Source organism: Natrix helvetica, assembly GCF_964273705.1.
Source record: "Natrix helvetica genome assembly, chromosome: 1".
Taxonomy (NCBI): domain Eukaryota; kingdom Metazoa; phylum Chordata; class Lepidosauria; order Squamata; family Natricidae; genus Natrix; species Natrix helvetica.
In genome coordinates this window covers 245894551-245909216 of record NC_138548.1, presented here as the reverse complement: position 1 = coordinate 245909216, position 14666 = coordinate 245894551, and the positions used below count along the sequence as shown (strand labels likewise).

The 14666-nt window shown below is 40.8% G+C and overlaps 2 protein-coding genes across 3 annotated transcripts in view; one reads left to right on the top strand and one right to left on the bottom strand.

Annotated features, from left to right (window-relative positions):
• The window catches only part of NHERF1 (NHERF family PDZ scaffold protein 1), a 72840-nt gene extending 72043 nt beyond the window's left edge, over nucleotides 1–797 (bottom strand). Inside the window, exon 1 of the mRNA XM_081966546.1 lies at nucleotides 36–797. Within this exon, the coding sequence (XP_081822672.1) occupies nucleotides 36–500 (465 nt within the window). The 5' untranslated portion in view covers nucleotides 501–797. The remainder of the gene's footprint in view (nucleotides 1–35) is intronic.
• A 199-nt stretch (nucleotides 798–996) lies between these two features.
• Nucleotides 997–14666, top strand: part of CD300LF (CD300 molecule like family member f) — a 116402-nt gene continuing 102732 nt past the window's right edge. The window contains exon 1 of one of the 2 annotated variants that reach the window (XM_081966560.1): nucleotides 997–1190. The gene's annotated coding sequence lies outside the window, so the exon portion shown is untranslated. Of the gene's footprint in view, nucleotides 1191–5704; nucleotides 5828–14666 lie in introns of those variants that run through there. The other variant, XM_081966559.1, reaches the window with a different exon arrangement.

Here is a 14666-nt window from a genome sequence, read left to right as displayed (position 1 = left end):
CCTCCCCCCCGCACGAACGAGACCTAGATTTTTACCCGCTGGGGAGTGTGATGATTTTCCTCTCCATCCGCTTTCGTTTCGTCCTCCTGGTCCTGCTGGGCAGTCTCCTCCTCCTCCTCGCCGCTGCTCGGGCGTCTCAGCTCGGGCGTCTCAGGCAGCCCGCGGATGAATTCTTCGCGGCATTGGAGGCCCAGCTTCTGCAGATGCTGGTCGGTCTCCGAGTCCACGACCAGCAAGCGGACCGAGCCGGGCGAATTTCGGATGCGGTTCACTACTTGCTGGTGGCTTTCCTTCTCCACGTTGTCTCCGTTCACTTCTACCAAGCGGTCCCCAGCCTTCAGACCGGATTTCTCGGCCGGGGAATCGGGCTCCACCAACCGGATGAACTGGCCCGTTTTGCTCTTCTCCCCGTGCAGATGGAAGCCGTAACCGTTCGGTCCCTTTTCTGGGCAGCACAATCGTGGCAAGAGCCGCAGTTCGCTCCCTCCCCCGTTGTCCATGTTTCTTCTTCGATGGGTGAAACGTCCCAAGAATTTCAACCGGGATCAAGAGCGTTCCGAGTTACTCGAAGGATGCGAAGTCTTAGGAAGCAAGTAACTTCGGAGGGACTACTACTAGCCCGAAGCAATCTGGCCGGTCCTGTTTCGGAGCAGCAGCAGGTGTTTCCAGGGCGGGTGCGGAACGATTTGAGACCAACAGGATCCCGATTACGATTGTATTAAGAAGCCTCGGCTCCGCCAATCACAACTTTAATGGAACGCGTCCGAGCGTTCCAGAATATCATTGACATTTTATCAGAGGGGCGGGCACCATTGCGACTGACGTCGTCGGGCCAATGAAATCCGGGAGAAAGGCGTTGCAACGCGCTAAGCACGCCTTTCAAAGGCGAAGACCAATCGGAAACGGGAACGGAGGCGGAAACATGCAAATAAAAAGACCCGCCCCTTTTTCTTCATTATATTTCTTTATTGGCCGTCCAGGTGGTACAAATTTTTTTTTCACTTTCTTCCACGAAGCCGGGTTGCTGTTTTAGAGCAGGGGTTCTTCAAATTTGGCAACTTTAAGACTTGTGGACTTCAACTCCCAGAATACATCAGCCAGCTGGAGAATTCTGGGAGTTGAAGTCCACAAGTCTTAAAGTTGCCAAGTTTGGGGACCCCTGTTTTAGAGTGTCGGTACTATCTTACAAGGTAAATATAAATTTTCTTTTATGGAAAAACAGCTCTTTTTGCATGGAAAACAGAATTGCACAATCGCCTTCGGTGACATTGAAACCTAATTAAGTTTAATTAAATAAAATAAACTTCCAGTCAATTGAGGACACAGGAATATCTTTTCAAATTAAGCTCTGGGCGGTCTCGTAATGTATATCTACTTATCTGGGAATGAAAAGAGCAAGGAACTGGATACGGTACCACGGAAATATCTTTCGGCCACCCCAAATCGAACACCCATCTCTGAAAAAGTCTGTTGCAACCTATTTTTGAAGCCCCGACATGGGGAATCAAGCTTGTTTTTGTCCTAAATAGATATTAAATAGACGTCTGTATGCCACAAACACCTTCCAATACCTCAAATTGCACTCCCATATGTGCAGGAGATAGCGCCTTGCGAGACAAAATGGATCTTATACAATCCAAAACTGACAAGACGATTTTAGCTAAATGGAAAGATAGTCACAAATGTATTATTATTATTATTATTATTATTATTATTATTATTATTATTATTATTATTATTATTATTATTATTATTATTATTATTATTATTATTATTATTATTATTTTATTAGACTTCTAGACCGCCCCCTCTCCCCTAGGGGAGTCGGGGCGGTGTACAGGTACAAATTAAAACCATACAGACAATAATACAAATAACTAAAAACGATGTAAACGTTATCGTAAACGTAAACTAAAATGTAACGTATCATAAACGTAAACTAAAATGTAACGTATCTGAATGGGATCTCTCGCAAGTCTTTCCTGAGAAACTCTTGTTCTCTGTTGTTTTGTTTGGAACTTCAGTGTTCTTTTCATGTATTTTATTAGGTGTGCTATGTGTATTTTGTGGGTGCCTCAGAATTGGTATTGTCTTTGGCAATTGCCTGAGCAAATCTCTGCCGTTTTCTTGGCAAAGTTTTTCAGATATGGTTTGTCATTGCCTCTTTCCTAGAGCTAAGGGAAGGTGATTGGCCTAAGGTCATGCAGCTGGCTTTGTGCCTAAGGCAGAACTAACACTCAGTCTCCCAGTTTCTAGTCAATACCTCCACCACTGCAGCAAACTGTCTCTGCTTAATATTTTAAAGGTAAAGGTTCCCCTGGAGCATATGTGCTAGTTGTTCCCAACTATAGGGGGTGATGCTCATCTCCGTTTCAAAGCCGAAGAGCCAGCGCTGACTGAAGACGTCTCCGTGGTCATGTGGCCGGCATGACTAAACACCAAAGGCAGCCAGAACACTGTTACCTTACCACCAAAGGTGGCTCCTATTTTTGCATTTTTACATGCTTTTGCTTCTGCTAGGTTGGCAAGTAACAGGAGCTCACTCCATACGCGGTGCTAGGGATTCGAACCACCGAACTGCTGTTCTTTCTGATCAACAAGCTCAGCATCTTAGCCACTGAACCACCATGACCCTTGCTTCACATTTTAGTGTATAATAATAAATACAGATAGTCCTTGACTTCCAATCCATTTGTTCAGTGACTGTTTAAAGTTACAGCAATGCTGAAAAAAAAAAGTTTTGTTAAAATTGGAAGAGGGATTCCCATGTATACCACTATAAATCCTGGATGGAAGATGGACTATAATCAATAATGAATATTCTCATCTACATTCTTGAGCAAATCATTAGAGAAGGCTTACCTGCCTTCTGTTTGGCTTGTCCATTTCAGCTTCTCCTCTCTGACCCCCAACTAATAGCTCTTGGGCATGTAACCTCCCTTTATTTTACTATCCAATCCTATTATTCCATGGCAATAATTTGGAGACCAAGAATAAATAGTTCCGATAAGAACCCAGAACTTGGTTTCTAGTTTCCTCTTGCTGGCTGAATGCTAAATGACTTAAGGCCCTCCGAAGAGCCTGCATCTCCTATTAGGAAATTAGGGTAGACAAGGAGCTGATCCTTTTTTTTTTTTTTTTTTTGACAAGCTAAGAAATGTTTTCCCTTGTCATCTTCCCAGGCTGCAAAATACACTCCTTTGAAAGTTGTGTGAATCTCTTTAGGAGATTCGTAAAGCCACATCTCTCCTTTAATCCACCTGTTTGACTTTTTATTATATTGTTTTTATGTTTTGTTATTTGGCATGACACTCTTCAGAGTAGAAAGAGAGCACAAATCTGACAAACACCTACATATATTCATGGGAATTTCTCAGAGATTGACTTTGTGACTTCTTAATCTCAGTCTAAGGATTTCCTGCAACAGGGCTTTTTCTTACAGCTGAATCGTACTCTGAGGACAGTTCAGTGCCAGTTAGGTCATCCAATGACCCTCACTGCTTCAAGTCACAGGATATTATATAGGAGCAATATTAGTAGGAGTTGATCTCAATCATCTAATTTCCCAAGAAACAGTAAAATTACATAGGAAGATACGGATCTGTAGAACAATTCTTTCCATGTAGCATTCCAAACTAGGTTTATAGCAATAGCTTGGACAGGAGCTAAATTAAGTGTTTATTGACTGAATAATTCGATAATTTACAGTAGATTGTCTCTCTTTTCATTTCTGACCTCCCTCCCTTTTTTGGTATATCATAAAAATAAAAAGGCTGGGCTGTATCTATGCTTTCAGTGTATTCTTGATAGATCTGAACTAGAGCCCATGCACCAGTTAGGCCTTCTGTACTAGCAGGAGTCAGTTTAAAGGAAATTGAACCAGTTAAATCAATCCCTACCTCTCCGGGAAACTATTCTGCCCTCTGGCAGACTTATAGACTTGACATTCCCTTTTCACCCAGAATTGAACAGTACTGCAAAGGAAAGCTGAGTTGGTAATGGCTATGAACACTGGGGCATCGCATCTGGACCACAATAATTAATGTGATCCCTAAGTGAGTGTCAAGAGTGTGATGCTTTTTATCTCTTTGTTTCCTTCTAGTGGAACTCTGAATTGTGGCAGCCCAGAAATTCATGGGAATTTATCTAACCCTAGTTGAGAACTTTCCATCTCTTGGCCTTCGGGTTTTGGAGCATGGGAAGAAGTAATAATGCTCGCGCTCGCATTTTCTCTCTCTCTCTCTCTCTCTCCCTCCCTCCCTCCCTCCCTCCCCTCTCTCTTTCTCTCTCTCTCTCACACACACACACAGAAACTGCCCATCTTCCTCACAGCTTTTCTACTTCAGCCCCTTCTCTTGGTTCCATCTGGTGTAGTGGTCTGCTCCCTTAGCTACTTAGTTTGCCCTTGGAATAGTTCAATGGAGCGACAGCATATTTTTTGCTCCAGACTTACATTGTTTTTCAACTTCCTTGCTCAAATCTATAAAGTGTTTGAAAGTCTGCTATTCAGTTCTACTCCTGAGAGCTTGGAAATATCTGAACGGTTTCAGTTTTACTTGTGAACATGTCTTGGTTTATGAGCTTTTCCTCTTTACCCAATTCTGTCTGGCAGGTGATGCTGCAGTAAATGAGGTCAGTGTATGCCGGGTCCCCTGGTGTTCACCCTTAAATCCATTCCATCTCATTAGCACATCAGTCTGCAAATCTTTCTGTTGGAAAGCAGCTGATACTAATGCTGTTACTTTACTTCTGTGTTGTACTGCTCTTCCCCCACCCTGAGTAGTTTACACGAGAAAGAAAAAAGATTAAAAACCAGCGTGCCTACCATCCCTCTCCTACTGTCCCCATTTGTTTGTACCCATTTCCTGTGTTCTTATTCATGTTTATTCTTATTCCTGTTATCTTGTACATGAGTGACAAACTAAATAAATAAATAATAAATAAATAAATAAACTAAACTGTGCAATTGTCAAAATTAATAACACCACACTGTTCCCTTTCAGCGGAACTGCCATGCCGAAAAAGAGAGGAGAGGGAAATAATAAACTAAAGAAATTAAAGACATGAGTTAAAAAATGGGAAACATACCTAAAAGTCAGAATGGGATTAGCCAGCTTTAAATTTAACAAAAGCAAGCAAGCAAGCAATAAATAAATGAATGAATAATAAATTTAATGTATACCAACAGTATTCACTAAGTCTCCTCGTGTCTTTTATGTTTGCAAATTGTGCTGTCTTCCATTATGTCTACGTGTTGCTGCATATATTGTGTTTTGCTTCTTAAACATCTCACCTTTCTCTTTTTCAGGACCTCATCTCCAGGCATTGCATGTTGGTTTTCCTCTTGACCCATTCTTTTTTTCTTCACATACTTGTTTTGAAATTCGTTTCACCTTCATTCTCTTAGTTGCTTTGTGAGTGGGGAAAGTTGTTAAACCAGTGCATTGTCTGCCTTAACAGACATGTTGACTGAGGGAGCACATCTCCATTTTGTTGAGTTCTCAGGAAAAATCTCTGGCTATAGTTCTCCCTTTTTCCAAAACAATCTGCCTCCTTGGTGGTCAGTAATTCTCCTGTACCCATACACAGAAATTTGCTGCAATGAAAGAAATGAAATTCCTTTGTAGCTATTTGATTTGGATCCTCCCTAATGATTTAAATGGGCTTTTGTTATGTTATTGTCTCTTTTCATCAGTCAGTGGTATCCACTCACCTGATCTGAAGGTGCTTTCAGGGCCTTTCTACTGCTATCCATTCCAGTTGGTAATTCAGCAGTGTTGACTCATAATGAATCTACATTCTTTGCCCTGCCTTGCCCTGCTTGAAGGTAAGCTCCCTACCCATTAGGCTGGACTAATCTGATTTCCAGATGGCTCTTTTAAATCAAGTGCTTCTTGCCTGGATTACATCAAAAGGCCGACAGGCTGAAAAATTACACATCAATAGGGAAAATTCTGTTGCTTATCTTCAATCATCTTGCCTTAATGCTTCATTTGTTTGGCTCCAGCACTTGTTGGGCCTGCTGTCTTAGCTCTAAAGAATAGACTCTCCAAGTTGATGCAGATAAGAGCTTTTCTCTTTAAAACATCTGGATTCCATGGAATCTCTTTCCTCTTCTTTGCAATAGTCACTACATTCTTACATGCTGAGATTTCCCTGATCCTAGATGCCTTTCCATCTCAGTTTGAGTAAAATAACTTAGAAAGGCTTGCCCAGACTTCTCATTATTTATGCCACATTTAGCTGTTCTTAAATGCTAATCTGCCTTATCTTGCACGCTTTATCTTCTTATAAAGTGTGTGTGCGCGAGTGTGCGTGCGTGCATGCAACATGCCTATGTGTAGGGGTGTGCATTTGTCTCTCTCTGTGTGTGCATAGATACACACACACATGCAAACGGGGGGGGGGGGCAGATTGTTATAAAAAATAAGTAACTTTTTTTTCCCAAAGTGTAGCCAACAACAGAAAAGTTTCCTACTGAATGTGCATGTTGTACACCATAGAATGTTCAGCAAGATTTGTTGCAGTTATCCTGTTAGTGATGGAAAAAATGGATTTGGGGATAAACACCTCTTTTTTTTTGTTTTAGGACTTTTACACTTGAAAATCATGCAAATTATTTTAGAACTGTTGATGCTTGTCAAGGCTGCCTACTAGTTTGTTGACGTTTATTTCCAGTATTTGGAATCTATTAAGGCACCAAGAATTATTGATCCGTTTTGCAAGAAACAGTATAACTACAATAATATGTAACATCGGATGGATAGATATGTCTGATTTATAGCAGTTGCATTTTGCTGTTTTCTGGTCCATATTTTTTTTTCAGTAGAAGGATGAAACAGAGGACTTCTAAGCAAATGTTTCTTGTTTTCTCTATAACAAGTTAAAAACATTTTGTTCATTGTTGTGTTATATATGGTGTTAATACTATTACATTGTAGAACATTTGATTAATATTTTTGTACCATTTAAAGATTAATTTGATATTGTTATTTTTAGTTATCATTTTAAAAAGCTCCTTATTTCCTTTGTGTGATTTATCATGCTAGCATTTAATTGTCTGCCTTATTGTCTTGATTTACACTTTAATCTTAGCTTTTCATTTTTAATATCTGAAAGAAATTATTCATATAGCCAGGTTCTTTTACATGCATATGTATGTCTGTATGCATTTTAAATAAGCAACTTCATTTTCAGGGAACTTGTGTTATTACTGAATAACATGCACAAAAAAGATTAAAAAGATTTTTTTAAAAAAATTAACAAGCATACATCAGAACGTAGTCTAAAGTCTGGCAATAATTCTGAAATAAATATGTTAACTCAGTATTGGGACATCTGGAAGAAAAGTGTCAATTTATTTGGATAGAATTGCAAATACTATTGGATCAAACCCTGGATAACTGCTGCCAGCTATTGTAAATGATTATTAGCACAATAAATGTGTTCCCATTATTTCCCATATTTCTTTCTAATCAGCAATTCCCAACCTTCTTAAGTGGGTCAGTGCAACTATAATGTTTAGAATATGCAGTGATTGCTCTCAAAGAATCTCTTGGGAGAGAGAGTTAGATCCCTACTCACAGAATGGCTGGATTAGGGGTGTAATTAATTCAAAAGTCCTGCTTTATCAAAATATACTTTGCTATTCCTTTCCTCAAGATAGTAACCACTCCCCTTGCTTAGTTTTATCCTTTTTAAAAAAGAATTTTATTGGTTTTTAAACATTTATAGGGAAGGGTAGGTGGATATACAAAAATTTTTGGCAGCTACATCGTGCTGAAAGTAGAAATCTCTCCAAATCTCACAACTTTTACAGAAAGGAAAACAAAAGATAAAAGATAAGCAGAAACAGCATCTTGTTATACATTGTATCAACAATATGTTCAATCATCTCTTTTACCACTTTCTAATATATCAACAATTACAATAATATTTCAAATACATTTGTTTTTGTGACCTGAGTCTTTTCAATATTGCTCCCTCCCCCCTGTCCTCTGGTGGAGCCGCAGCCCCTCCCTCCCTCATATCTTGTATATTATCACCTTTTTCACTACCTCTTATGGTTTCGTCCTCTAGGAGGGGATTGTGTTTTTTCATGAAGGCCTCTGCCTCCACAACTGAATTGATTCTAATTCTATTTCCCTCCCAGAAGATCAAAAATCCTTCTGGCAAAGTTTTATCCTTTTGAGGCATGGTATTTTGCCAGTTCGCACCGGTATGGGCAAACTGGTAGTAGCGGCGGGAGGCTCTGCCCACCTGCCCAGACGTCATCACGCATGCTCTGCGCACGCTCCCGTTTCCAAACTGGTAGCGAAGGTAAGAGGATTTCATGCCTGGTAGGTACAGCTCTAACTGCTCGTTAGATTATTTGTAAGTGTTGGGAGAAAATATCCATCTGATTCAGTTCCAAACTGGAAACATGGAGGCTGATTGGAAAGATAGTTTATCGATGAAGCAGAGTCACCAACCACATGTGATTCTGGGCAGCTGACAAAATGAAATTGAGAGTGGCTGGATTGTATACCTTCTTTGGGCTTTGTATTTGACCTTCCTGTTCCTGTGCAAGAACATGTATTCTATTGTCTGTTGTCGGATTTCTATGGGGTCATGTAGGGGTCATAGCGGGCTCTATAGGCAAAAGAGGAAATACAAATCCTAGGCGCTTGTCTGAGCTAATCTGGTCCACCTCTGGTTTATTGTTTATCTGAGCTCCCAGGTTTCTGTGATTTTGAAGTTTGGACTGTTCTGGAGGTGGTGCAATGAAGGGCCTTGTGTTCTGAAAGGTTGTTAAGCAGTTCCTTTTGTGGCTAATGGCTTTCACCCTGTGTTAGATCTTGGGTGAGGGGCTGCTTTCTAGCCCTACCATTCTGCCATTGTTAGCTGTCAAACTTTGCTGCAAGGAGTTTCAAAATATCCGATCTTGAATGGATTTCTGCCTGCAGTATTTGCTTTGCTTATGAATGTATCTATCTAGATGCTTGTCTTCCACTTTCAATAAACTTTTTATCTCTTAAGTGCTGGCATCTGCTGTGGGCTATTAAGAAATACTTTCCTACAGTTTTCTTGGCATGGCCTTTAGGAAGTAAATAGAGTAGAATAACAGAGTTGGAAGGGGCCTTGTAGGTCATCTAGTCTAACCCCCTGCTCAAGCAGGAGACCCTACAGCATTTCTGACAGATGACTGTCCAGTCTCTTCTTGAAAGCTTCCAGTGATGAAGCTCCCACAACTTCTGAAGGCAACTTCTGTTCCTTTGGTTGATTGCTCTGTCAGAAAATTTCTCCTTATTTCCAGGTTGAATCTCTCCTTGTTCAGTTTCCATCCATTATTCCTTCCCTGGCCTTCAGGTGCTTTGTCAAATAGGTTGGCCCTCTCCTCTCTGTGGCATCCCCTCAGATATTGGCACACTGCTATCATGTCTTCCCTGGTCCTTCTCTTCACTAGACTAGCCATGCCCAGTACCTGCAACTGTTCTTCATATGTACAGTATTAGTGTCCAATCCCCTAATCATATTTGTTGCTTGCTCTTATGTTTTGCCCTTGCATCCTTTCTACCCTGAAAGTGATCGGCCCAAGGTCACCCAGATAGCCTTTGTGCCTAGTGTGAGGCTAGAGCTCACTGTCTCCTGGTTTTCTGGTCTTCTTTAATCCTACACCAAAGTGCCTCAAAGCAAAGCATATAGCGAAGGTTTGGGGTTAGGCTTGACAAATCTACCACATCAAGAAATGTCCCCTGAAACCACAGGTACATGAATTAGGGCGCTGTTTCTCAAACTTGACAACTTGAAATGTGTGGACTTCAACTCCCAGAATTCCCCAGGCAACCCTAAAACAATGTTGCTCAAACTTGGCAATTTGAATATGTCTTGGCTGGGGGATTCTGGGAGTTGAAGTCCACACATCTTCAATTTGCCAGATTGAGAAGCTCTGATTTAGAGTGAATAGTCATCTCTAATTTTCTTGTTGCCTAGGATTGCCCATTCTTGTTGAAGGGGTCAAAAGCAGCTAATGTTATCTGAAAAAAAATACTGTTATCTTAAAGAGCAGAGTATACCTACCAATATACTGTATGTGATACATGGCTTCATTCTAAATTCTGCCAGCAGCATTATATTTAATTTGGGCTGCATGTTTATTGACTGTGCGTTTTTTTTCAAAGTTTCACACGAATAAGAAACTGGGAGCTAGTACTCATCATCAATATAATTCAAGTAACAAAAGTGAAAATAATGTAGGTTTGCCCGTTTCCTTTCACAGTTGGGGTGAAATGACAGAAATAACTTCAAAGATATCTTTGTGGCTTTTGCCCCTCCCACAGACCTATAAGAGACAAGCCTGGAGGGAGGCAGGGTCTGTTAGAGTACATGTAGAGTACACCTAACTCATCAGTTTACTGTGTTTGAAGCAATAACACACACACACAGGTTTTAATAACTACAGTACATAATCTGATGGGGGAGTGAGTGCATAATTCCTCTGTATAATGCAAAGGAAAAGAAATCTATGCCAATGCATTGTTTGTCCCTCTAAAAGCAGAAAGAAATTTATAGAATGTCATTGGGCCCACAGTGATACAAACAGGGAGGGGCCACATGACAAACATTTATTCAACAACATTAGGTGGGGAGCAACTAAAGGAATAGCAAATTATGGGGCATAAGAACCAGCAAGGTGCAACATCTTTTTTCCTCTTTATATTTTCAAACTTTTTATCATTAAGGTCAGCCACTTTTCTGTTTATTTCTAGTGTGCAAAACCATGCCTTCCAATTTCTTGAAAAGGGGGTGTTTTTCAACCTTCATTTTAGAATAAATTTGACTTTAATGTTGTTTTTGAGCTTAATTGGTGCCACTTAGTGGAGGATTCACTGATTTTTCTTATACCTTCTGTCTCCCTTTATATCTCCCTTTTCCCTCCCCGGTTGTTCTTCCTATTCTATTCCTATTCCTATTCTGAAAAAATGGGGATGTGGTGGCTCAGTGGCTAACACGCTGAGCTTGTCGAACAGAAAGGTCAGTAGTTTGGTGGTTCGAATCCCTAGTGCCACGTAATGGAGTGAGCTCCCGTTATTTGTCCCAGCTTCTGCCAACTTAGCAGTTCGAAAGCACGTAAAAATGCAAGTAGAATAATAGGAACCACCTTTGATGGGAAGGTAACAGCGCTCCATGAGTCTTTAGTGTTTAGTCATGCCGGCCACAATACCACAGAGAAGTCTCTGCTGGCTCTTCAGCTTTGAAACGGAGATGAGCACCACCCCTTAGAGTTGGGAATGACTAGCATATATGTGTGGATAAATTTACCTTTATTCTGAAAAAGCAATGAAAGGAGGTTCTCTAGTCTTCCCTAGAGATTCCAAAAGATCAGAAAGACTCTTTGTAGGCGAATTGTGCAATGCAACAACTCCATACATTCAGAAATAAATATATTTGAAAGAAAGCAGCATTAGAAATCCCTATTATATTCTGGTAGTCTATGGAAGACCAACATTGTTTGATTGATCTAGTCAAGTGGCTTTTCTGAGCAGATCTGAGGAATAAGATTCAAAATAAACTCCAGGGATTTTTCCCAATCAATAGTTCTTAAACTGGGGATAATTTGGGCATATCCTGGAGCAATGGAGTCATTTTTAATTGTTCCTTTATGAGTTGAGGATCCAGTTTGGGACAACCACTGCCAAAAGACAATAAAATCTGTTTTTTGTAGGAGTAATGACACCATTCCTAATCAGAAAAGGCTTTACGTGGATCTAACAGTTTAAGAACCACTATTGTGTAGGAAGAAGAGTGACAAAGGAAAACCCATTGAGTGAGTGAAGTTACATTTCTCTTTGTTTGAATTTCTCCTTATTTCAAACTGCAAACAGCATCTACACATAGCAGGCCTTTATTTTTCAAAACATCAAGGATGGTAAACACTTTGTGAGGAGGATGTGGGCTTGTTTAAACATATAAAAAGTACAAGCAAGGAGTACAAAGTGGTAGAGTAATTGTCTAGTTGTTTCGGCATCAAGCTAGTAAGTGGGAGACCATGGGTTCAAGTCCTGTCTTAGCTATGAAAGCCAGCTGGGTGATTTTGGGACAATCACTTTCTCTCTCAGGCCAACTCGCCTCCCAGGGCTGCTGTTGTGCAGAAAATAGGAAGAGGAATATGGGTGGGATATATTCATCACCTTAAGTTATTTGTAAAAACAAACAAACAAATAAATGGAATAGTAGTAGTGTGATTCACAATCGCATACCTAATATGTAAAGTGGGTTTGGGAATGGGGGTTAATACAGTCTAACTGTATCTAGCTGCATTTGTAACTTACACCATAAACCAGAATCCGTCATTGCCCCCTGTATGTATACATTTTTGCCAACACAAGTGTGGCATCCGATCGGCTCCCACCCTCTTACGTAAGAGCTTGAAGATCTGGTTCTGTCAGTTGCCCTGGAGCTCCTATGAGGGAACTTCATGCTTGAAGTGGTTGATAGATTAATAACAGATCCCACTCTCCCCCCCCCCCTCATCCTATTCTCTCCCTCCCCTTTTAGTTACAGTTGATAATTTATACTTTTATAATATTTTGTTTGTACTATGTACATCAGAGGTGGGTTCCGGCTTCTTCTACTGCCAGTTCGTTCAGGGATGTGCTTTGGGCGCCCTCCTCCCCACTTTGGGCACGCACATGCTTGACGCACAGTAGTAAAAAAAGCAAGATGGCAGAGCCTATGGTGCTGCCGATAGAACCAGTTTGGGGGCAAGGCCGGCTGAGTTACTACCTACTAGGCCGAACTGGTCCGAACCGGTAGGAACCCACCTCTTGATATATATATGCTTTGTATAGTTCTATCTTTTTTAACAGGGATGCGATGGCTAAGTGGCTAAGACACTGAGCTTGTCGATCAGAATGGTTGGCAGTTCAACGGTTTGAATCCCTAGTGCTGCATTACAGAGTGAGCTCCTGTTACTTGTCCCAGCTTCTGCCAATCTAGCAGTTCGAAAACACGTAAAAATGCAAGCAGAAAAATAAGGACCATATTTGGTGGGAGGGTAATAGTGTTCCGTGCGCCTTCAGTGTTTAGTCATGTCGGTCGCATGACAATGGAGATATCTTCGGACAACGCTGTCTCTTCGGCTTTGAAACGGAGATGAGCACCGCCCCCCTAGAGTTGGAACGACTAGCACGTATGTGCGAGGGGAACCTTTACCTTTACTATCCTTTTTAACATTGTAAGTTGCCCAGAGTTACCATGTGTCAAGATGGGTGTTAAACCAATTTAATAAAATAAATAAATAATACATATTCAGTGTATCCTTGAACATATAATACAGAATGAGGCTTGGATTTTGTACTAACATACCACTACTATTGTTTCTCAACCTTGCAAATTTGAAAGGTGTGGACTTCAACTCTCAGAATGTCTGACTGGGGAATTCTGGGAGTTGAAGTCCATCCAACCTGCTGAGAAATGCTGCTATGGATTGATGGGCAAAGTACAGGCCCAAAGTACATGCAACTTCCTCCTGCTCCTTTTTTCCCAATGGATTTCTTATTATGTTGTTGAACCTGTCTGTTGGATATTGTAGAGGTCCAGCTTGTACTTGCGTCAATCCACAATTTTAAAAATTCTGGGGTGTGTGTGTGTGTGTGCTGTAGCTAGGTTTTTTTCCCCCCAGAACATTTCCAAGAGTAGCTCAGCATATTAATTCCTGGAATATAATCACATTGGCCAAAGAGAGGCTTTATAAAAAGAAATTTATACAAGTCATGAATATGGTACGAAAAGAGAGCTTTTTTTTTCTTTTGGCCTCTTGAACAAATTGTCCTCTTGGGTAAATATTGCTGGCTTGATAAGTCACTAATTCCGCCCATCTCCTCCTCAAGCAGATTAGAGAAGAAAAGAAGATAAAAGGTCACTGATAGGAGGCAATAACTAGCATTGCTGAGTTATTCTGATCATTAGGGCAGATGCTGAGATCAGGCAAGGCATAATCCATCACTGTACTTTGTTTGGTTTTAACTTAATATGTTACATAAACCTACTCATTGCACTTTGCAAATTAAGGTGCCATGGACTTGGATTTGTGGGAACGTAGCCAATTGCAATGGTTTCATAAACCAAACATTTAGCCCTCTGGGGCAAAATTCCTCTCCTGAGATCTGGTTGCCGCTCCCCCCCTCCTCCTCCCGCCTGCGATTGTTTCGAAGAGACCTTCAGCCAGGTATTTGGCAAGGGAGAGTGACAACTCTTGTTTCATCACACTTGCTATTTTTTAAAAAAATCTTTAATCTGTCTTGATTGCGTTGCAATTTCTTTGATGGTTGTGAGCCACCCAGAGTCATCGAGAGTTGGGTGATATGCAAGTTTAATTTTATTATATACTGCATTCGGTTCTGGTCGCCACGATGTAAAAAAGATGTGGAGACTCTAGAAAGAGTGCAGAGAAGGGCAACAAAGATGATTAGGGGACTGGAGACTAAAACATATGAAGAACAGTTGCAGGAACTGGGTATGTTTAGCTTAAGAGAAAGAAGGACTAGGGGAGACATGATAGCATTGTTCCAATATCTCAGGGGTTGCCACAAAGAAGAGGGAGTCAAACTATTCTCCAAGGCACCTGAGGGTAGAACAAGAAGCAATGGGTGGAAACTAATCAAGGAGAGAAGCAACTTAGAACT